General features: G+C 48.6%; 1 protein-coding gene across 1 annotated transcript in view; it reads right to left on the minus strand.

Annotated features, from left to right (window-relative positions):
* LOC126424637 (open rectifier potassium channel protein 1) overlaps nucleotides 1-23088 on the minus strand; it is a 242601-nt gene that overhangs the window by 4656 nt on the left and 214857 nt on the right. Inside the window, exon 10 of the mRNA XM_050087370.1 lies at nucleotides 16207-16406. Within this exon, the coding sequence (XP_049943327.1) occupies nucleotides 16207-16406 (200 nt within the window). The remainder of the gene's footprint in view (nucleotides 1-16206; nucleotides 16407-23088) is intronic.

Here is a 23088-nt window from a genome sequence, read left to right on the forward strand (position 1 = left end):
GGCACTAAAATTGTATTTTATTCAGTTGGTGTCAGACGGTCCATAAGTAAAAATTACCAATATACCGTAATATCACACGGTCATTTCATTCATCATTTCGTGGCGTCTGCGCCACACTCAAAGCCTACCGTGGGGTTTTACAAACTGAAATCGGGACTCATCTGGCTAGGCCACGGTTTTCCAGTCGTCTAGGTTTCAGCCGATACGATCACGAGCCAAGGGGAGGCGCTGCAGGTCATGTCGTGCGCAAGCGTCGTTCGTCTGCTGCCACAGCCATTAATGCCAAATTTCGCCGCACTGTACTAAGGGATACGTTCGTCGTACGGCCCTCACCTATTTACATCTACATCTACATATACACTCCGCTAGACACCAAGCAGTGTGTGGCGGAGGGCACAATTCCCGCCAAAGTCATATCCCCCCCCTCTGTTCCACTCGCGGACTGCGCGAGGGAAAAACGACTGTCTGTACGCCTCGGTACGAGCTCTTATCTCCCTTATCTTTGAATGGTGATCATTGCGCGATTTAAACGTTGTTGTTGTGGTCTTAAGTCCCGAAACTGGTTTGATGCAGCTCTCCATGCTACTCTATCCTGTGCAAAATTCTTCATCTCCCAGTACCTACTGCAACCTACATCCTTCTGAATCTGCTTCGTGTATTCATCTCTTGGTCTCCCTCTACGATTTTTACCCTCCACGCTGCCCTCCAATACTAAACTGGTGATCCCTTGACGCCTCAGAACATGTCCTACCAATCGATCCCTTGTTCTGGCCAAGTTCTGCCACAAACTTCTCTTTTCTCCAATCCTATTCAATACCTCCTCATTAGTTATGTGGTCCACCCATCTAATTTTCAGCATTCTTCTGTAGCACCACATTTCGGAAGCTGCTATTCTCTTCTTGTCTAAACTATTTATCGTCCACGTTTCACTTCCATACATGGCTACACTCCATACAAATACTTTCAGAAACGACTTCCTGACACTTAAATCTATACTCAATGTTAACAAATTTCTCTTCTTCAGAAACGCCCTCCTTGCAGTTGCCAGTCTACATTTTATATCCTCTCTACTTCGACCATCATCAGTTATTTTGCTCCCGAAATAGCAAAACTACTTTAAGTGTCTCATTTCCTAATCTAATATCCTCAGCATCACCCGACTTAATTCGACTACATTCCATTATCCTCGTTTTGCTTTTGTTGATGTTCATCTTATATCCTCCTTTCAAGACACTATCCATTCTGGTCAACTGATCTTCCAAGTCCTTTGCTGTCTAACAGAATTTAATGTCATCGACGAACCTCAAAGTTTTTATTTCTTCTCCATGGATTTTAATTCCTACTCCCAATTTTTCTTCTGTTTCAATTACTGCTTGTCCAATATACAGATTGAGTAACATCGGGGATAGGCTAGAACCCTGTCTCACTCCCTTCCCAACCACTGCTTCCCTTTCATGTCCCTCGACTCTTATAACTGCCATCTGTTTTCTGTACAAATTGTAAACAGCCTTTCTCTCCCTGTATTTTACCCCTGCCACTTTCAGAATCTGAAAGAGTGTGTTCCAGTCAACATTGTCAAAACCTTTCTCTAAGTCTACAAATGCTAGAAACGTAGGTTTGCCTTTCCTTAATCTGGCTTCTAAGATAAGTCATAGGGTCGGCATTGCCTCACCTGTTCCAATATTTCTAATGAATCCAAACTGATCTTCCCAGAGGTCGGCTTCTTCTAGTTTTTTGGTGGTAATAATATATGCCCTACATCCTGGGTGAAGGTCGGATTTCGGAATTTGGTGAGCAGCCCCTTCTGTTTAGCGCGGCGTCTATCTGCAAGTGTGTCCCGCTTCAAACTTTCTGCGAGATTTGTAGCTCTCTCGCAACAGCTAAATGTACCAGTCACGAATCTTGCTGCTCTTCTTTGGACCTACTCAAACTCTTGATTCAGATCCAAATGGTAAGGGTCCCATACAGACGAACAATACTCCAAGACTGGATGAACTAACGTATTGTAAGCTATTTCCTTTGTGAAAGGACTGCATCGCTTAAGGATTCTACCAATAAACCGCAATCTAGAGTTCGCCATACCCGTTACTTGTGTAATCTGATCATTCTATTTGAGATCATTTAGAACAGTTACACCCAGATACTTGACGGACGTAACCGCTTCCAAAGATTGGGCATTTATTTTGTACTCGTACGTTAATGGGGATTTTCACCTTGTTATACGCAGTAGGTTACACTTACTAATATTGAGAGATAACTGCCAGTCATTACACCACGCATTTATTTTCTACAAATCCTCATTGATCTGTTCACAACTTTCGTGTGATACTACACTGGAAATTGAAATAAGAACACCGTGAATTCATTGTCCCAGGAAGGGGAAACTTTATTGACACATTCCTGGGGTCAGATACATCACATGATCACACTGACAGAACCACAGGCACATAGACACAGGCAACAGAGCATGCACAATGTCGGCACTAGCACAGTGTATATCCACCTTTCGCAGCAATGCAGGCTGCTATTCTCCCATGGAGACGATCGTAGAGATGCTGGATGTAGTCCTGTGGAACGGCTTGCCATGCCATTTCCACCTGGCGCCTCAGTTGGACCAGCGTTCGTGCTGGACGTGCAGACCGCGTGAGACGACGCTTCATCCAGTCCCAAACATGCTCAATGGGGGATAGATCCGGAGATCTTGCTGGCCAGGGTAGTTGACTTACACCTTCTAGAGCACGTTGGGTGGCACGGTATACATGCGGACGTGCATTGTCCTGTTGGAACAGCAAGTTCCCTTGCCGGTCTAGGAATGGTAGAACGATGGGTTCGATGACGGTTTGGATGTACCGTGCACTATTCAATGTCCCCTCGACGATCACCAGTGGTGTACGGCCAGTGTAGGAGATCGCTCCCCACACCATGATGCCGGGTGTTGGCCCTGTGTGCCTCGGTCGTATGCAGTCCTGATTGTGGCGCTCACCTGCACAGCGCCAAACACGCATACGACCATCATTGGCACCAAGGCAGAAGCGACTCTCATCGCTGAAGACGACACGTCTCCATTCGTCCCTCCATTCACGCCTGTCGCGACACCACTGGAGGCGGGCTGCACGATGTTGGGGCGTGAGCGGAAGACGGCCTAACGGTGTGCGGGACCGTAGCCCAGCTTCATGGAGACGGTTGCGAATGGTCCTCGCCGATACCCCAGGAGCAACAGTGTCCCTAATTTGGTGGGAAGTGACGGTGCGGTCCCCTACGGCACTGCGTAGGATCCTACGGTCTTGGCGTGCATCCGTGCGTCGCTGCGGTCCGGTCCCAGGTCGACGGGCACGTGCACCGTCCGCCGACCACTGGCGACAACATCGGTGTACTGTGGAGACCTCACGCCCCACGTGTTGAACAATTCGGCGGTACGTCCACCCGGCCTCCCGCATGCCCACTATACGCCCTCGCTCAAAGTCCGTCAACTGCACATACGGTTCACGTCCACGCTGTCGCGGCATGCTACCAGTGTTAAAGACTGCGATGGAGCTCCGTATGCCACGGCAAACTGGCTGACACTGACGGCGGCGGTGCACAAATGCTGCGCAGCTAGCGCCATTCGACGGCCAACACCGCGGTTCCTGGTGTGTCCGCTGTGCCGTGCGTGTGATCATTGCTTGTACAGCCCTCTCGCAGTGTCCGGAGCAAGTATGGTGGGTCCGACACACCGGTGTCAATGTGTTCTTTTTTCCATTTCCAGGAGTGTACTTTCCTGGAGACTACAGCATCATCGGCATCAACATCTACATCTACATACGTACTCCGCAATCCACCATAAAGTGCGTGGCGGAGGGTACCTTTTACCACAACTCCCATCTTCTCTCCCTGTTCCACTCCCAAACAGAACGAGGGAAAAATGACTGCCTATATGCCTCTGTACGAGCCCTAATCTCTCTTATCTTATCTTTGTGGTCTTTCAGCGAAATGTAAGTTGGCCGCAGTAAAATTTTACTGCAGTCAGCGTCAAATGCTGGTTCTCTAAATTTCCTCAGTAGCGATTCACGAAAAGAGCGCCTCCTTTCCTCTAGAGACTTCCACCTGAGTTCCTGAAGCATTTCCGTAACACTCGCGTGATGATCAAACCTACCTGTAACAAATCTAGCAGCCCGCCTCTGAATTTCTTCTATGTCCTTCCTCAATCCGACCTGATAGGGATCCCAAACGCTCGAACAGTACCCAAAAATAGGTCGCATTAGTGTTTTATAAGCGGTCTCTTTTACAGATGAACCACATGTTCCCAAAATTCTACCAATGAACCGAAGACGACTATCCGCCTTCCCCACAACTGCCATTACCTGCTCGTTCCACTTCATATCGCCCTGCAGTGTTACGCCCAAATATTTAATTGACGTGAGTGTGTCAAGTGCTACACTACTAATTGAGTATTCAAACATTACATGATTCTTTTTCCTATTCATCTGCATTAATTTACATTTATCTAGATTTAGAGTTAGCTGCCATTCTTTACACCAATCACAAATCCTGTCCAAGTCACCTTGTATCCTCCTACAGTCACTCAACGACGACGCCTTCCCGTACACCACAGCATCATCAGCAAACAGCCGCACATTGCTATCCACCCTATCCAAAAGATGATTTATGTAGATAGAAAACAACAGCGGACCTACTACACTTCCCTGGGGCACTCCAGATGATACCCTCACTTCCGATGAACACTCACCATCGAGGACAACGTACTGGGTCTATGCGGTTATTTCACCCAGTGTTACCTGCCGTTAGCACTGACAAACGCCGCTAGTCTCCATTGTAGAGAGAAGGTCACTGCCTTGTCTGTGGTGAGAGGTAATGCCTCAAAAATTTGCCATTCACAGCAGAAACTTGACACTGTGGATCCTGGATTACTGAATTCCGTAATGATTTCCGAAATGGAATGTCCAATGCTTCTAGCTCCAACTATCAGTCGTCGTCGAAAGTCAGTTGATGCCATCGTGTGGACATAATGACATTGGAAAACTTTTGATATGAGTCACCTGAACGCAAGTGCCAGCTCCACCAATGGACTTCCTTACGTACACAATACGTACATATCGGTATCCCATGAGTTTCGTCACTGAAGTGTATAGGGTGTTTCCGTAAGAGAGCGCAAAAACGTTACAGGACAGAGAGAATGCTGAACCGAACAATTTGGGGCAGGGAAGCACGGGTCGAAGAAGCCAGCTTATGGGTATAAGGAAGTAAACTTGTCTACCTAGCTCTAGTGTTTTCCACATTATTTACAACTAACACACACGTTTTCACATACTGTGCTGTTTGTTTATACGCGCATTCTTTATTTCCTGCAAGGAAACAAGGACGACGAGCTTGATAACTAGGGAGTCATGATGCAGGTTTTCTTTACTTGTCCGATAATTGGCTCCGTTGTATCGTATTTACATTGTCCCAAGACGCAACGTACTATGAATCAGCGACAGACCCATTCGTTACTCAGTGCTATTCAGAGACGTACAGTACAATACGATGGAGCAGTACCAGTACAGTTTCGCCGAATTCACTGACGTGCACCTTGTGCATGGGGATGTACGTTGCAATACTCTCTCTGCTGAAAGGTTGTACAGGGAACGATTTCCTAAAAGGCGTCATCTGTCACGGTGAGTGTTTATTTCTCTCGATCGACGAATGAGGGAGATTGGCAGAAACAAGGTACCTGGCAACATGAAGACCACTCGCAAAGTAGATTCAGAAGAGGAAGTGCTGGAAAAAGTTGCAGCGGACACCACTACAAGTATTGCATAGTATTGCACGTGAAATGAGCGTTACACATTGTGGTGTGCATACTGTAAGACCTTCGGTACACACACCATCAGATTATTTGACTTGTCGCTCTAATGAAGTAGGCGAGTGTCAGCAATATGTCTCGTGGTCTTATTGTGGCGTGCTTATCTTCTGCCATTAGGTCAGACGATAGAAATGCTACTTGAACGCTTAGAGTAGCAGATTGACGGTGACCAACTTAAAACAGAACTTGATTAATTATCACACACATTTATTAAAATAATAACAAGCATAAAAAGAACTTACCTTGGTTCTGGATGCTATTTATAATTGACAATCTGAAGTTCCTTTGGTCTTGGTACGTTAATCTTATTCTCACATATCTCTGATACTTGACAAAGTGTCTATACATTTATCTTCATGGCTATGTACGGGAATATGATAATCTTATTAGGCGCAGACTGAAACTTGACTGCAGACTGATGCGGACTGAGTAATTGGAGGTCTGTACACTCGTTATAATACCTTGAGCGTTCAGGTATCACTGCGCGAGTGTGATCCGCGAGGAGAAAAGGTTCTACGTTAGCAGCAATCTCATTGGCTGCGTTACATATTAATACGCGGATCGGCGGAAGCAGAATTTGGTCCGTCTCTATGGCAGCGCCATCTCGTAGTGCGGAGACGGATGAGTGTTGCGCCTGCGCTGTTGTGCTTAGCTGTTGTGTAAGCGCTGACTACGCGGAACTATGTACACAACACACATACTAGTTTGTGGCGAGCATTCCACGACGGACAATTACAGCCATATCACCCACAACGAGTCCACGCAACGCTTGTGACTGCCTTTCAGCCAAGGGTCGCATTGTGTTAGTGGTTGCTCCAACAATGGATTGATAGACCAGATATCCTCCAAATCGTGCTGTTTACCGACGAGGCCTCATTTGATCGTGATGGTATTTCGAACAGCAGGAATAGCCATGAGTGGGATAGGAAAACCCTCATGCTGTAGGAGAGTCACACCATGCACTATGTGATCAAACATACGTTTTTCGTATTAGGTGCATTGTGCTGCCACCTACTGCCCGGTACTTCATATCAGCGACCTCAGTAGTCATTAGACATCGTGAAAGAGCAGAATGGGGCGCTCCGCGGAACTCACGGACTTCGAATGTGGTTAAGTGACTGGACGTCACTTGTGTCATACGTCGTGAGATTTCCACACTCCCAAACATCTCTAGGTCCACTGTTCCCGATGTGGTAGTGAAGAGGAAACGTAAAGGGATACGTACAGCACAAAAGCGTACAGGGCGACCTCGTCGTCTGACAGACAACGCCGACAGTTGAAGAGGGTCGTGATGTGTAATAGGCAGACATCTATCCAGACCATCGCACAGGAATTCCAAACTGCAGCAGGATCCACTTCAAATACTATGACAGTTAGGCGGGAGATGAGAAAACTTGAAATCCACGTTCGTGCGGCTGCTCAAAAGCCACACATCGCGCCGGTAAATGCCAAACGACGCCTCGCTTTGTGTAATGAGCGTAAACGTTGGACGATTGAACAGTGGAAAAACGTTGTCTGGAGTGACGAATCACTGTACACAATGTGGCGATCTGATAGCAGGGTGTGGATATGGCGAATGTCTGGTGAACGTCATCCGCCAGCGTGTGTAGCGCCAACAGTAAAATTCGGAGGCGGAGGTGTTATGGGTGGTTGTGTTTTTCATCGAGGGAGCTTGCACCCCTTGTTGTTTAGCGTGGCACTATCACAGCACAGGCCTGCATTGATGTTTTAAGTACCTACTTGCTTCCCACTGTTGAAGAACAATTCGGGGATGGCGATTGCATCTTTCAACACTAGCGAGCACCTGCTCATAATGCATGGCCTGTGGCGGAGTGGTTAGACTACAACAACATCCCTGTAATGGTCTGGCCTGCACAGAGTTCTGATCTGAACCCTATAGAACATCTTTGGGATGTTTTGGAACGCTGACTTCGTGCCGGGGCTCACCAAGCGACATCGATAGCTCTCCTCAGTACAGCACTCCGTGAAGAATCGGCTGCCACTCCCTAAGAAACCTTCCAGCACCTGACTGAACGTATGCCTGCGAGAGTGGAAGCTGTCATCAAGGCCAAGGGTGGACCAACAGCATAATGAATTCCAGCATTACCGTTGGAGGGCGCTACGAACTTTTATGTCATTTGCAGCCAGGTGTCCTGATACTTTTGATCACATAGTGTATGTTTTGCTGTGAATACTTGAGCCGGCATTGTAGGCGACAATCACGTTGGTTCATATCTTCTACCTGGCCGTCTGAATGGTCACCTGTCATTGAGGCTCGTGCAAAGAGTTCTATACGAGTTTTCGGAGAATATACGCTCGGGTGTTCGTGAGAGATGTGGATGCAACATGACGGTGCACCGCCTCACTTTATTGTGGAAGCCCGCAACCATCTCGATGGTGTATTTCCTTGTCGCTGATTGGAAGGGGACGTCCCATTCCATGGCCTGCGAGATCACTTGACCTGAATCCCCTCGATGCCCGTGCCGAATGACCGCGTGGTTTAAGGCGCCATGACACGGTTTGCACGGCTCCTCCAGCCGGTGTGTGTGTGTGTGTGTGTGTGTGTGTGTGTGTGTGTGTGTGTCTGTGTGTGTGTGTGTGTGTTGGTTGGTTGGTTGGTTGGTTGGTTGGTTTGGGGGATTAAAGGGACCAGACTGCTACGGTCATCGGTCCCTTTGTCCAAATACAAAGAACACCCACAGAGAATAAAAACGAGGAACAGAAGAGACCACAGATGATACAGAACAAGAGAAACTGAGACAAAGACAAGACAAAACGAACTAAAACCACACAGAGTTTGACGGTGGTTGGCCGACCATAGAAATAAAAAAGGAAAAGCCAACCACTTAGAAACACATTAAAAAATCAGTTTAAAATCATAGGCCAAAGGCCAGAAGCAACACAAACCAATAAAATAAAACAGAAACACTCAGATTAAATGATAAAATCCCCCTGCCCGAATAAAACGTAAAACCAAGTCAGCCATAGTGGAGTCGTCTGTTAAAAGGGCAGGGAGCGTAGCAGGCAGCGCAAATGTATGCCTGACCACAGCTAAAAGGGGGCAGGCCATCAAAATGTGGGCCACTATCAAAGCCGCCCCACAGCGACATAGAGGAGGGTCCTCCTGGCGCAGTAAATAACTGTGTGTCAGCCGGGAGTGGCCAATGCGGAGCCGGCAAAGAACTACTGAGTCCCTGCGAGTGGCTCGCAGGGACGACCGCCACACAGCCGTCGTCCCCTTGACAGCACGGAGTTTATTGCGCATTGTCAGTTCGCGCCATTCATCGTCCCATAGCGCCAAGATTTCGCGGCGGAAGACTGCCCGCAAATCAGTCTCTGGGAGGCCAACGTCCAGAGATGGCTTACTGGTGGCCTCCTTCGCTAGGCGGTCAACATGTTCGTTACCCAGGATACCGACATGACCGGGGGTCCACACAAAGACCACAGAGCGGCCGCAACGGGCGAGAGTATGCAGAGACTCCTGGATAGCCATCACCAGACGAGAACGAGGGAAACACTGGTCTAGAGCTCGTAAACCGCTCAGGGAATCGCTACAGATAACGAAGGACTCACCTGAGCAGGAGCGGATATACTCTAGGGCACGAAAGATGGCGACCAGTTCAGCAGTGTAAACGCTGCAGCCATCCGGCAAGGAACGTTGTTCGGAATGGTCCCCTAGAGTGAGCGCATATCCGACACGACCAGCAACCATCGAACCGTCAGTGTAAGCAACACCAGAGCCCTGATACGTGGCCAGGATGGAATAAAAGCGGCGGCGGAAGGCCTCTGGAGGGACTGAGTCCTTAGGGCCCTGTGCCAAGTCGAGCCAAAGGCAAGGGCAACGAACACACCATGGAGGTGTATGCAAAGTAGCCCGGAAAGGAGGTGGAACAGTGAAACCCTGAAGCCCAGAGAGAAGCTCTTTGACGCGGACCGCTATTGTACAACCAGACCGGGGCCGACGTTCTGGCATACGGACGACCGACCGCGGGAACAGGAGATAATAGTTTGGATGCCCGGGCGAGCTTAGAACATGGGCAGCATAAGCGGCCAGCAAACGTTGGTGTCGGAACCGCAGTGGAGGTACACCTGCCTCCACTAGTACGCTGTCCACAGGGCTGGTGCGGAAAGCACCAGTGGCAAGGCATATCCCGCTGTGGAGAATTGGGTCCAGCACCCGTAACGCAGATGGGGATGCTGAGCCATAAGCCAGGCTCCCATAATCCAGACGGGACTGGATTAACGCCTGGTAGAGCCGCAACAGGGTAGAGCGGTCGGCGCCCCAGCGGGTGTGGCTCAAGCATCTCAGAGCGTTTAGATGCCGCCAACACGTCTGTTTAAGCTGCCGGATATGAGGCAGCCAAGTCAACCGGGCATCGAAAACCACCCCCAAAATCCTGTGGGTCTCCACCACTGCAAGGAGTTCGTCGGCAAAATAAAGCCGCGGCTCAGGATGGACTGTTCGGCGCCGGCAGTAATGCATAACGCGGGTCTTGGCTGCCGAAAACTGAAACCCATGCGCTACAGCCCAAGACTGCGCCTTACGGATAGCGCCCTGTAGCTGACGTTCAACAGCTGCAATGCCAGTAGAGCTGTAATAAAGGCAGAAGTCGTCAGCATACAGGGAAGCGGAGACAGAATTTCCCACGGCCGCAGCAAGCCCGTTAATGGCTATTAAAAACAGACAGACACTTAAAAGAGAGCCCTGTGGCACACCGTTCACCTGGACGTGGGAGGAACTATACGAGGCCGCGACTTGCACGCGGAAGGTACGACACGACAGAAAATTGCGGATAAAAATCGGCAGAGGACCCCGAAGGCCCCATCCATGAAGCGTAGAAAGAATGTGATGACGCCATGTCGTATCGTACGCCTTCCGCATGTCGAAAAAGACAGCGACCAGGTGCTGACGGCGGGCAAAAGCAGTACGGATGGCCGACTCCAGGCTCACCAGATTGTCGGTGGCGGAGCGGCCTTTACGGAACCCACCCTGAGACGGAGCCAGAAGGCCCCGAGACTCCAGTACCCAATGCAAGCGCCGGCTCACCATCCGTTCAAGCAACTTGCAAAGAACGTTGGTGAGGCTAATGGGACGGTAGCTGTCCACCTCCAGAGGGGTCTTTCCAGGCTTCAAAACGGGGATGACAATGCCTTCCCGCCATTGCGACGCAAACTCCCCCTCGACCCAAAGACGGTTGTAAAGATCGAGAAGGCGCCGCTGGCAGGCCACTGAAAGGTGTTTCAGCATCTGACAGTGGATGCCATCTGGCCCAGGAGCGGTATCAGGGCAAGCAGCTAGGGCACTGCGAAATTCCCACTCACTGAATGGAGCATTGTAAGATTCCGGGTGGTTGGTGCGAAACGAAAGGCTCCGACGTTCCATCCGCTCTTTAATGGAGCGGAAGGCCTGGGGGTAATTCGCAGAAGCGGAACTCATAGCAAAATGCTCTGCTAAGCGATTTGCAATGACGTCGGAGTCAGTACAAATGGCTCCATTCAGTGAGAGCGCAGGGACGCTGGCAGGGGTCCGATAGCCGTAGACGCGTCGAATCTTGGCCCAGACCTGCGAGGGAGTGACATGGAGGCCAATGGTGGACACATACCGCTCCCAGCACTCCTTCTTGCCTTGGCGGATGAGGAGGCGGGCCCGCGCACGCAGCCGTTTGAAGGCGATAAGGTGGGCTAAGGAGGGATGTCGCTTGTGACGCTGGAGCGCCCGCTGGCGATCGTTAATCGCTTCAGCGATCTCAGGGGACCACCAAGTCACAGCCTTCCGTCGAGGGGACCCAGAAGAACGGGGAATGGCAGACGCAGTGGCAGTAACGATGCCGGTGGTGACCGAGTGAACCACCGCATCAATGTCATCAGTAGAGAGAGGCTCAAAAGCGGCAGTGGAGGAGAACAAATCCCAGTCAGCCTTATTCATAGCCCATCTGCTAGGGCGCCCAGAAGAGTGACGCTGTGGTAGTGACAAAAAGAGCGGAAAGTGGTCACTACCACACAGGTCGTCATGCACACTCCATTGGACAGACGGTAAGAGGCTATGGCTACAGATGGAAAGGTCAATGGCGGAGTGGGTACCATGCGCCACACTGAAGTGTGCGAAGGCACCATCATTTAACAGCGAGAGATCGAGCTGCGACAATAAATGCTCAACGATGGCGCCGCGACCTGTGGCCACTGACCCACCCCACAGAGGGTTATGGGCGTTGAAGTCGCCCAATAGCAAGAAAGGTGGCGGCAATTGGACGACCAGTGCAGCCAGGACATGCTGCGAGACATCACCATCCGGTGGAATGTAAAGACTGCAGACGGTAACAGCCTGTGGCGTCCACACACATACAGAGACAGCCCCTAAAGGCGTCTGGAGAGGGACAGACTCGCTGTGCAGAGTGTGAAGGACATATATGCAGACGCCACCAGACACCCTTTCATAAGCTGCTCGGTTCTTATAATAACCCCGATAGCCACGGAGGGCAGGGGTTCGCATCGCTGGAAACCAAGTTTCCTGGAGAGCAATGCAGAAGAAAGGGTGAAGGCTGATAAGTTGGCGTATCTCAGCTAAATGGTGGAAGAAACCGCTGCAGTTCCACTGGAGGATGGTATTGGCCATGGCTGGGAAAGGCGTGACGGGTCGGGGAAGGCAGATTACGCCGCTGGGTCACCTGCTGCCTCCAAGTGAGCACCTGTGCCAGTGCTTTCCATGGCGTCGGGGGGACTGGCGAGATCGAGGTCCTCAGCAGACGCCAGGATCTCCACCTCGTCCTCAGACGCAGAGCTGGAAGGTGGCGGTGGGGTGGCTGCCACCGCGAGTTCCTTGGGCTTAGAGCTCTTCTTTTTGATTTCTCACGCTGCTCCTTGGGTTTAACTGGCTGGGAGGGCTTCACCGATTCAGTCTCCGGGACTGAGGAGGATCGTGAAGCCCGTCGACCAGCTGATGGCGGGCACTTACGCCACTGTCGGTCGTCAGCCTTCCCACTGGTGGAAACCTGGGAAGGGAGGGACCCGAGGGACAGCTTGCGAGCGTGAGAAGCCGAAGAAGTTGGACACTTCTCCGGCTTAGAAGCAGGGACGGACGTCCCTGATGGGGGGGAAGGTGTTGCCCCTGAGGTACGTGGCGCAGGAGCAACCCGGTGGGTAGAGGCCCCCACTGGCAAGGGGGCAGGAGGAGTTGTACCACTCAGCGATCCGGCCGGAAGTCGCGAAACTGATGGGGCGAGCACAGGAGTTGTAGCAGTGGCGTAGGATGATGTCATTCTCATGGGATGTAATCGGTCGAATTTCCTTTTGGCCTCGGTATAAGTCAGTCGGTCCAGGGTCTTATATTCCATGATTTTGCGTTCTTTCTGGAAGATTCTGCAGTCTGGCGAGCAAGGTGAATGGTGCTCCCCGCAGTTGACACAGATGGGAGGCGGGGCACATGGAGTATCGGGATGAGATGGGCGTCCACAATCTCGACATATGAGGCTGGAAGTGCAGCGGGAAGACATATGGCCAAACTTCCAGCACTTGAAGCACCGCATTGGGGGAGGAATATAGGGCCTGACGTCACATCGGTAGACCATCACCTTGACCTTTTCTGGTAACGTATCACCCTCGAAGGCCAAGATGAAGGCACCGGTAGCGATCTGATTTTCCTTCGGACCCCTATGAACACGCCGAACGAAATGTACACCTCTGCGCTCTAAGTTGGCGCGCAGCTCGTCATCAGACTGCAAAAGAAGGTCCTTATGGTAAGTAACGCCCTGGACCATATTTAAACTCTTATGGGGTGTGATCGTAACAGCAACATCCTCCAACTTGTCACAAGCAAGTAACTGTCGCAACTGGGCAGAGGATGCCGTTTGGATCAGGACCGATCCAGAGCGCATTTTTGACAAGCCCTCCACCTCCCCAAACTTGTCCTCTAAATGCTCGACGAAGAACTGAGGCTTTGTGGAGAGAAAAGACTCCCCATCAGCTCTCGTACAAACTAAGAATCGGGGCGAGTAATTGCTACTGCCATCCTGAGATTTACGGTCCTCCCACGGCGTGGCCAGAGAGGGGAACGTTTTCGGATTGTACTTTTCAGGATTAAATTGAGCCCGAGAACGCTTAGAGACTGCTGGCGGCTGGCCGCCAGCGAGAGATGATGTACCACGCTTCATTGCGGGTCATCCGCCCTGATGCCACCTACTCCGACCAAGGGCCCTCCCCACGGGCGCCACCCAGCCGCAGCAATAGCCACCTGGCAGGACGGCCATTGCCGGGAGTCCTGATGCCCCAAGGAGATGGGCATCTACTCCTTGGCATACGTGGGGAGTTAACGGCGCAGGCATCAGCAGAGCGATCCCTGTGTTGTCAGGGGGCTACAACCAAGAGGGTACATGGCGGCCCCACCACAACGGGCTGGCTACCGTGCTGGATCTTAGGTGCAAAACTGTCCAAGGTCGTCGTCGCAGTTAAAAGAAACACTGCAGATTGCAGCGTGGGAATCGCACCCAGGGACGAATCCTCGCCCAAGAGATGGAAAACGAGCGGGACCCCAGTGCAACGACGAAAAAGCCGGCTAAAGGTCTCAACGCACGACGGATACAGTGCACCATGTAAGGCGCCCTTCCCCAGTTGGCTCGCTCTTCGGAATAATTTAGATAGATGGAGGTCAAACCCGAGAGGGGACCATCACATAAGGCCGAAACATTTGAGACTCCTTTTAGTCGCCTCGTACGACAGGCAGGAATACCGCGGGCCTATTCTTATCCCCGAACCCGCAGGGGTGTGTGTGTGTGTATGTGTGTGTTGTTCTTAGCACAAGTTAATTTAAGTTAGTTTAACTGGAGTGTAAGTCTAGGGACCGATGGCCCTGAGGAATTCTCATACATTTGAACATTTTTTTTACTTGGTGTGGGGATACGTAAAGTCACTTGTGTATGAGACCCCAGGGGATAGGGAGATGGCATTAGCCGACGTAATTGTAGCTGCCTGTGATGTGATTCGAAACAGACGAGGAATACGAGGGTAATCCCAAAAGTAAGGTGTTCTATTTTTTTTATAAGTACAGAAGTCTGTTTGTGTGGCAGTTGGTCACACTGTTATGAAGAGTGCTTCACGCGCTGTGTGTAAACATGCGCACGCTGCGCTGAGGCGCTGTCTTGGCTTGGCAGCCGTTGAGAATGGAGCTCCCATTGGATGTTATCGCCATGTGCGAATTGCACGCAGTTATTCGGTTTTTGAACGCAAAGGGCACTGCGCCGATTGAAGTCCATCGCCAATTGACGGAAGTGTATGGTGAGTCGTGTATGGATGTCAAAAATGTTCGTAAGTGGTGTAGAGTGTTGGCAGCTGGTGGGACCGAAATTCACGACGAACAAAGGATCGGGAGACCGTCAGTTCCTGAGGGGACAGTGTTGAAGGTTGAGCACTGGGACCGCAATTAACGCTGACAGATACTGTGAGACTGAAAACACTCAAACGGGCAATTCAGAACCGGAGAAGAGGAATGTCGAACAATGGCGTACACATTCTCCATGACAACGCTCGCCCACACATCGCTCTCCTGCAACAGTTTCAGTGGAACATAATCACCCACCCAACCTATAGCCCTGACTTGGCGCCCAGTGACTATCATCTGTTCCATAAGTTAAAAGAACATTTTGCCGGAAAGCGATTCAGCTCCGACGACGAGGTGAAAGACGAGGTTCATAACTTTCTGAAAAGCATGGCGGCGAGCTGGTATGACATGGGCATACAAAAACTGCCACAGTGTCTACAAAAATGCATCGACAGAAATGGTGACTATGTCGAAAAATAGCTAAATGTTGATGTTGTAAATTGATGTAAACCTTTGTAGAAATAAACAGGTACATGTACTAATAAAAAAATAGGAGACCTTATTTTTGGGATTACCCTCGTATTTTTCAGGGTGCGTCAGAGCCTTGTTCGCCCATTGAGGTTGTCGGCCGTCAGTTTCATCACGTTTTGTAAGATACAGAACAAATGGTACTTCACATTGTATCAGTCGTGGCATTTGAAGTTACGTGTAACTAATGCAAATAAAAAAGTATACAGTAATGTGATTTTATTTCTATTATCTCCTTAAGGTGTCTCCTCCGACCCCAGGTTCCCTACCACAAACCGTTCAGTGGAGCATCGTCTATGTCTTTTTAAGTTTTTGCACACTCTTACGGAAACACCCTGTATATAAAGTGTGACAGTTTGCCTGTGAGTGAAATGGAAGGTGGCGTCGGAGATTTTCGCAGATGCGCTCGCCTTGCGACCCGACGTACGTACCTTGAGCGGGCGTCGGCCAGAGCGAGCCGCGCCGCAGGTGGGCGGCGGGCGGCAACGTCGGCGGCGGGGGCGGCGGCGCCGGCGAGTGCAGCGACTGCAGGGAGTGGTGCAGCGGCGGCGTGAGCGACGCGGTGCCCATCTTGCGCCGCTTCCGGCAGCCCGGAGACTCGTCGGCGATGCCCGCGACCGCGAACCGGTCGTGCACGGAGGAGAGCGCGCGCAGGAAGTCCGCCAGGGACGTCTCCTCCAGCACGCTGCCCATGTGCTCCGTGTGGCCGCGGGCCTGCGCCGTGCCCTGCAAACAACAGCCGCCTAACCTTCAGCGACCTTCACTGGCGAAGGGTACCAATCCAGACCAGCCATTCTGGAGGGACTGGCTTTCTCTCGTGGGGGAAGGTGGGATAAGGTGACAAAGAGTTTAAAGGCCCCCGTAAAGCATTTTATTAAACTTAACTAACTTTGTCAAATATTTGACTGTGTACATTCCTGTTTGACGTGTTTGTCAAGCACCGATCGTGTTTGAGAGAAGGGGAAGGTAGGGTAAGGTGACGAAGTCTAAAGGCCCCCGTAAACGATCAAGCAATTTGTCAAACTTAACTAACTTTGTCAAATATTTGACTGTGTTTCTCGCGGTTTGACGTGTTTGTCAAGCACCGATCGTGTTTGAGAGAAATTGTGACTGACAAAAAGTTTGACAAGATGGCGAACGCTGTTTCTGTTAACGTTTCGCCACATTTTCTAAGGTGTCAGGCAAATCCAACACCTTCCACGAAAACCCTGACATGATAGCAAATCCGGCAGTATGTCACATAGCTCCGAATAAATCCTGACATTAAATTAACCAAAGTAATACGATCAACGAGTGAGCGAATGGAATACCACGGACTAACACAAGAATGCCTAAATGCATGTCATACCTTCCCACCGTGAAACAGACGCAGTCCCGAGGGGAGAAACGAGAACAGAAGCCGAGAGCATAGTCGTGTACGCTAGAAGGCCCTACAGTAAGGGACGGACATCCACATCTCCAGCTGACCGCCAGAACCACCCCCCCCCCCCCTCCCAGCCCATGTTAAAAGATAGAGCCCTCCAGAAGAACAGTACAGATCTTACAATAACACTAAAAGGGCCACACCAGCTGCAAGTTTTAGCGTGAGACTACACGCGTATCTGTTACGTAGCAAACATTAAAAACATTGCCCCATCACGAAAAGTATAATGTTTCTCATTGGATAGGCAGAATTTTTGTAGGTTAACATTGAGACCCCGACTGCTCAGCTGAAAACACAGCCAGATACCTTTTTCTTAAACCCACTTCAGTAACTTGCAGTAAAGAGAAGTTAGAGAGTTGCTACCGAGACGGCGATGTGTGTGGAGCTGCGCCGCCCACCGCCCCCTGACACTGCCTAAACACCGATAAGGTAATGAACGCACGCGATGCCGCATAAGAGCGCGTAAGGCATCACTCAGAACTGCAGAAGTCTCATCTGTTGCATCCCCTTTACGTAATACTAGTGTCGATCGTCGATTGAACCTCATGGTATTCACATTTGCCACTTGAAGTTAAAATCTGAAACATGATGATTTTTCTGTTATATAATTACTGAGAAGCCACATCAGCCACTGTAATTTACGACAAGTTAAATAAATAATTAAAGATAATTGAGGGTCACTTAATTTAAACCTAGATTATAGATGTGATGTGGCATAGGTCATCCTTCAATTAATTGTAGAACTTGGAAACCCATTCAGGGAATATTCGTTCACTTTTTTGTTGAACGTAGTTGGTTTTTATCATACTGTATTAAAACATTTCCTTCTATCAATAGTGCAATTTATAAACAATGTTTTGTGAGTAGAATAAAATTTCCAATGGTAAACGTAACTGCTTTTTCGACGTTATTTTACCAGCTAACTAAAAATAGGAAAGCCTTGAACCCCTTCCACTAAATTTAGTTAGTATTAAGATTCTTTTACAGGGAGTGCAGTGGAGCTGACGCTGAAATAATTAAGTATTTGGTTATATCATCGCTAGTGTCACTGAACTCTTCTGAACTCTACATGTCATGTGTGGTCTGCCGTCTCCTTACCAGCAACAAGTCCCAGGTTCAAACTAGTCAATTCCCTAAAAAACACGCTCCGAGCGTCGTTGCGCGAAAGTGGCAGGGAGACACGACTTCCAACAGATAGACACCACGCAGAATGTTAGAATTTGTTAGGTAAAAAATTCTGTCATTACGATTTACCTTGCTGTATCTTGAGTTTCCACTACTATTAAAACTACAATCAAGTATGAAAACAAAATAACACTGACAATTACCACAGTGGTAGAGGTATCATATCTTCCCCAGCCATACACACTGAAGACCTCAAGAAACTGGTACACCTCCATAATGTCGTGTTCGGCCCCCGCGAGCACACAGAAGTGCCGCAGTATAATGTGGCTTACATTTGACTAATCTCTGAAGTAGTGGTGGAGGGAATTGACGCCATGAATCCTGCAGGGCTGTCCATAAATCCGTTAGAGTACGAGACGGTGGAGATCTCTTCTAAACAGCACGTTGAGGGCTTCTCAGATACGCTCAATAATGTTCATGACTGGGGAGTTTGGTGGCCAGCGGAAGTGTTTAATCTCAGAAGAGTGTTCCTGGAGCCACTCTGTAGCAATTCTGGACGTGTGGGGTGTCGCATTGTCCTGCTGGAATTGCCCAAGTCCGTCGAATTGGACAGTGGACATGAAAGGATGCACATGATCAGACAGGATGCTTACGTACGTTTCACCTGTCAGAGTCGTATCTAGATATATCGGGGGTCCCATATCACTCCAATTTCAATTTCACACGCCACACACCATTACAGTACCTCCACCAGCTTGAACAGTCCTCTGCTGACATGCAGGGTCCATGGATTCATGAGGTCGTCTCAATACCCATCCATATTCGTCCATCCGCTCGATACAATTTGAAACGACACTCGTCCGTCCAGACACCACGTTTCCAGTCAGCAACAGTCCGATGTCTGTGTTGATGAGCCCAGGTGAGATTTAAAAGTTTGTGTTGTGCAGTCATCAAGGGTACGCGAGTGGACCTTCGGCCCCGAAAGGCCATATCGATGATGTTTCGTTGAATGGTTTGCATGGTGACACTCGTTGATGGCCCAGCTCTGAAATTCTCAGCAATTTGCGGTAGAGTTGCACTTCTGTCACGTTGAATGATTCTCTTCAGTCGTTGTTGGTCCCGTTTTTGCAGGATCTTTTTCCAGCCTCAGCGATGTCTGAGATTTGATGTTTTACCGGGTTCCTGATATTCACGGTACGTTCGTCAAATGGTTCAAATGGCTCTGAGCACTATGGTACTTAACATCTGAGGTCATCAGTCCCCTAGAACTTAGAACTACTTAAACCTAACTAACCTAAGGACATCACACACATCCATGCCCGAGGCAGGATTCGAACCTGCGACCGTAGCGGTCGCGCGGTTCCAGACTGTAGCGCCTTTAACCGCTTGGCCACCCCGGTCGGCCGTTCGTCAAATGGTCGTACGGGAAAATCCCCACTTCATCGCCACCTCGAAGATGCTGTGTCCCATTGCCCGTGGGTCGGTTATAGCACCATTTTCAAACTCTTGATAAACTGCCAGTGCAGCAGCAGAAACCAATCAACAACTACGCCAGACACTTGTCTTTTATACGCGTTGCCGTACGCAGCGCCGTATTCTGCCTGTTTACATATCTCTGTATTGGAATACGCATGCCTATACCAGTTTCCTTGCCGCTTCAGTGTACTACGCATGAAGAGGTTACGAACAAAATCAATGTTTTACGCTTACTGCGACATACAAGTGGAGTGGAATGAAATAAAAGAGATAGAAGTTCTCCAGATCTTCCTCGGACTATGTGGGCTATATATTCCCACATTCCGGTATGTTAATGACCCGTCATTAGAGGACCAAGCAGAAGAGAATAAATTTTCGCACACTTGTGTCTTCTTTTTCAATGTGCGGGTGAAGTAGCGCTAAACATGTTATTATACGCTTCACTGTCCATCCATAATTTTATACTAGCCGATAAGGCGTGGCGCCTTATATCGCTCCTGTCTAGAGCCTGTGTATTGGGAGACGGACTCAATGCGTGTACAGTGACAGATGGTCCGAAGCGGGTTCAGTCGAGTACGTAGTTCTAGTTTTCATCTGCTAGAGGACAGTAGTGCATAAATACATTGAAGAAACAAGTCAAGAGAATGATTTTGTGCATTGTTCTGTTTATTTCTTGAAGGATTTTTTGTTTACTTACGTTTTTACAGTTTTGTATATGCTTTTAGTAGTGTGAATGATGCGTGAATGTGGTCTAAAGTAAATATGTAGATCGTTGTTCTACTGATAAACGCTGTACAAACTAGCGTGAGAAACATTTAAGAGAGTGTGAATGCAGGCGATGGGGAATTTTGCATCATAATATGTTCAGTACATTTATGATAAAAGGAAAGCTAATTCGAGTGCAAATGAAAATAGTTAATAACGTAAAATATAAACAAAATATCAGAATGTTAAATATTTCTAATGTTCTAATGTGTGTGAAATCTTATGGGACTTAACTGCTAAGGTCATCAGTCCCTAAGCTTACACACTACTTAACGTTAATTATCCGAAGGACAAACACACACACCCATGCCCGAGGGAGGACTCGAACCTCCGCCGGGACCAGACGCACAGTCCATGACTGCAACGCCTTAGAGTTAAATATTTATTTCGGGAAAAAGTACAGGTCGAAAGTGTGTTATTTGTTGATTGGTTAGTCATGAAAAGCGCGGACTAACGCGGGAGAATAATGCTTTTTCGTTGCCCTTAAAGAAAATCGACCAATCACAATCGAGTGTTCTTCGTGCGTCTTTTCTCTTGGAGATAGAGAATGCTTACAGCAGTCTAAAGTAGTTTGAACCCAGCCTTTCAATGGTACGGCCGTGTGTAGTATGAGCTCCGAAGGAAGTTGTAATTCGCAGAATGTAGTTGTCCTACATGTTTCAAAAGTGTTTTAAAGTGAAGGCTTATTTATTCCGGTGATGGACTTTTTAAGTAATTTTATGTATGAAAAAAGACAGTAATTCCGCATGACATATTGAGCAGACCGGTAACTAAAAAGTCACTAGACACCGATAAACTTGATAGTATGGCGAGCATTTTCAAAATGGTTCAAATGGCTCTGAGCACTATGGGACTTAACTTCTAAGGTCATCAGTCCCATAGAACTTAGAACTACTTAAACCTAACTAACCTAAAGACATCACACACATCCATGCCCGATTCAGGATTCGAACCTGCGACCGTAGCGGTCGCGCAGTTCCAGACTGTAGCGCCTAGAACCGCTCGGCCACTCCTGCCGGCCGATCATTTTCATTTAAGAACAATCGGTCCTTAGTAGCTGCTAAGATTTCGGGAAATACGTTACCATGAACTTGCTAACGTGAATGAAAGGGTTTCTGTATGACTGTGCTAGGATTACCGCGGGCTTGGCAGTGAATGTGACCATTATCAAGGTTCAGAATATACCGAATTTTACCATTATTTCCACCTTTCATACAAAATTAAGACTTTTCCCTATTCTTGGAATAGTTACATTGTCCTGGTGCGAGTTGCAGTATGGCAGGTTTCTGCTCGGCTTTCCTACCAGCGATCTGCTGCAACGAGTTCACAGATAGGTGGAGGTAATCTACATCTACATCTACATGGATACTCTGCAAATCACATTTAAGTGCCTGGCAGAGGGTTCATCGAACCACCTTCGCAATTCTCTATTATTCCAATCTTGTATAGCGCGCGGAAAGAATGAACACCTGTATCTTTCCCTACGAGCTCTGATTTCCCTTATTTTATCGTGGTGGTCGTTCCGCCCTATGTAGGTCGGTCTCAACAAAATATTTCCGCATTCGGAGGAAAAAGCTGGTGATTGACGACGAAAAACGCCTTTCTTTTAATGATTTCCAGCCCAAATCCTGTATCATTTCTGTGACACTCTCTCCCATATTTCGCGATAGTACAAAGTGTGCTGCCCTTCTTTGAACATTTTCAATGTACTCCGTCAGTCCTGCCTGGTAAGTATCCCACACCGCGCAGTAGTATTCTTAAAGAGGACGGACAAGCGTAGTGTAGGCAGTCTCCTTAGTAGGTCCGTTACATTTTCTAAGTGTCCTGACAATAAAACGCAGCCTTTGGTGAGCCTTCCCCACAACATTTTCTATGTGTTCTTTCCAATTTAAGTTGTTCGTAATTGTAATACCTATGTATTTAGTTGAATTTACAGCTTTTAGATTAGACTGATTTATCGTGTAACCGAAGTTCAACGAGTTCCTTTTAGCACTCATGTGGATGACCTCTCACTTTTCGTTATTTAGGGTCAACTGCCACTTTTCGCACCAGTCAGATATTTTTTGTAAATCGTTTTGCAGCTTGTTCTGATCTTCTGATGACTTTACTAGTCGATAAACGACAGCGTCATCTGGAAACAACCGAAGACGCCTGCTCAGATTGCCTCCCAAATCGTTTATACAGATAAGGAACAGCAAAGGGTCTATAACACTACCTCGGGGAACACCTGAAATCACTTGTGTTTTACTCGACGACTTTACGTCGATTACTACGAACTGTGACCTCTCTGACAGGAAATCGTAAATCCAGTCACATAACTGAGACTATATTCTATAAGCAAGCAATTTTACTACGAGCCGCTTGTGGGGTACGGTATCAAAAGCCTTTTGGAAATCCAGGAATACGGAATCGATCTGAAACCCCTTGTCAATAGCACTCAGCACTTTATGTGAATAAAGAGCTAGTTGTGTTTCACAGGAACGATGTTTTCTAAACCAATGTTGACTGTGTGTCAATAGAGCATTTCCTTCTAGGTAATTCATAATGTTCGAACACAGCATATGTTCTAAAATCCTGCTGCAAATCGACGTTAGCGATATGGGCCTGTAATTTAGTGGA

The sequence above is a fragment of the Schistocerca serialis genome, chromosome 10 (assembly GCF_023864345.2).
Source record: "Schistocerca serialis cubense isolate TAMUIC-IGC-003099 chromosome 10, iqSchSeri2.2, whole genome shotgun sequence".
In the NCBI taxonomy this organism is placed as follows: Eukaryota; Metazoa; Arthropoda; class Insecta; order Orthoptera; family Acrididae; genus Schistocerca; species Schistocerca serialis.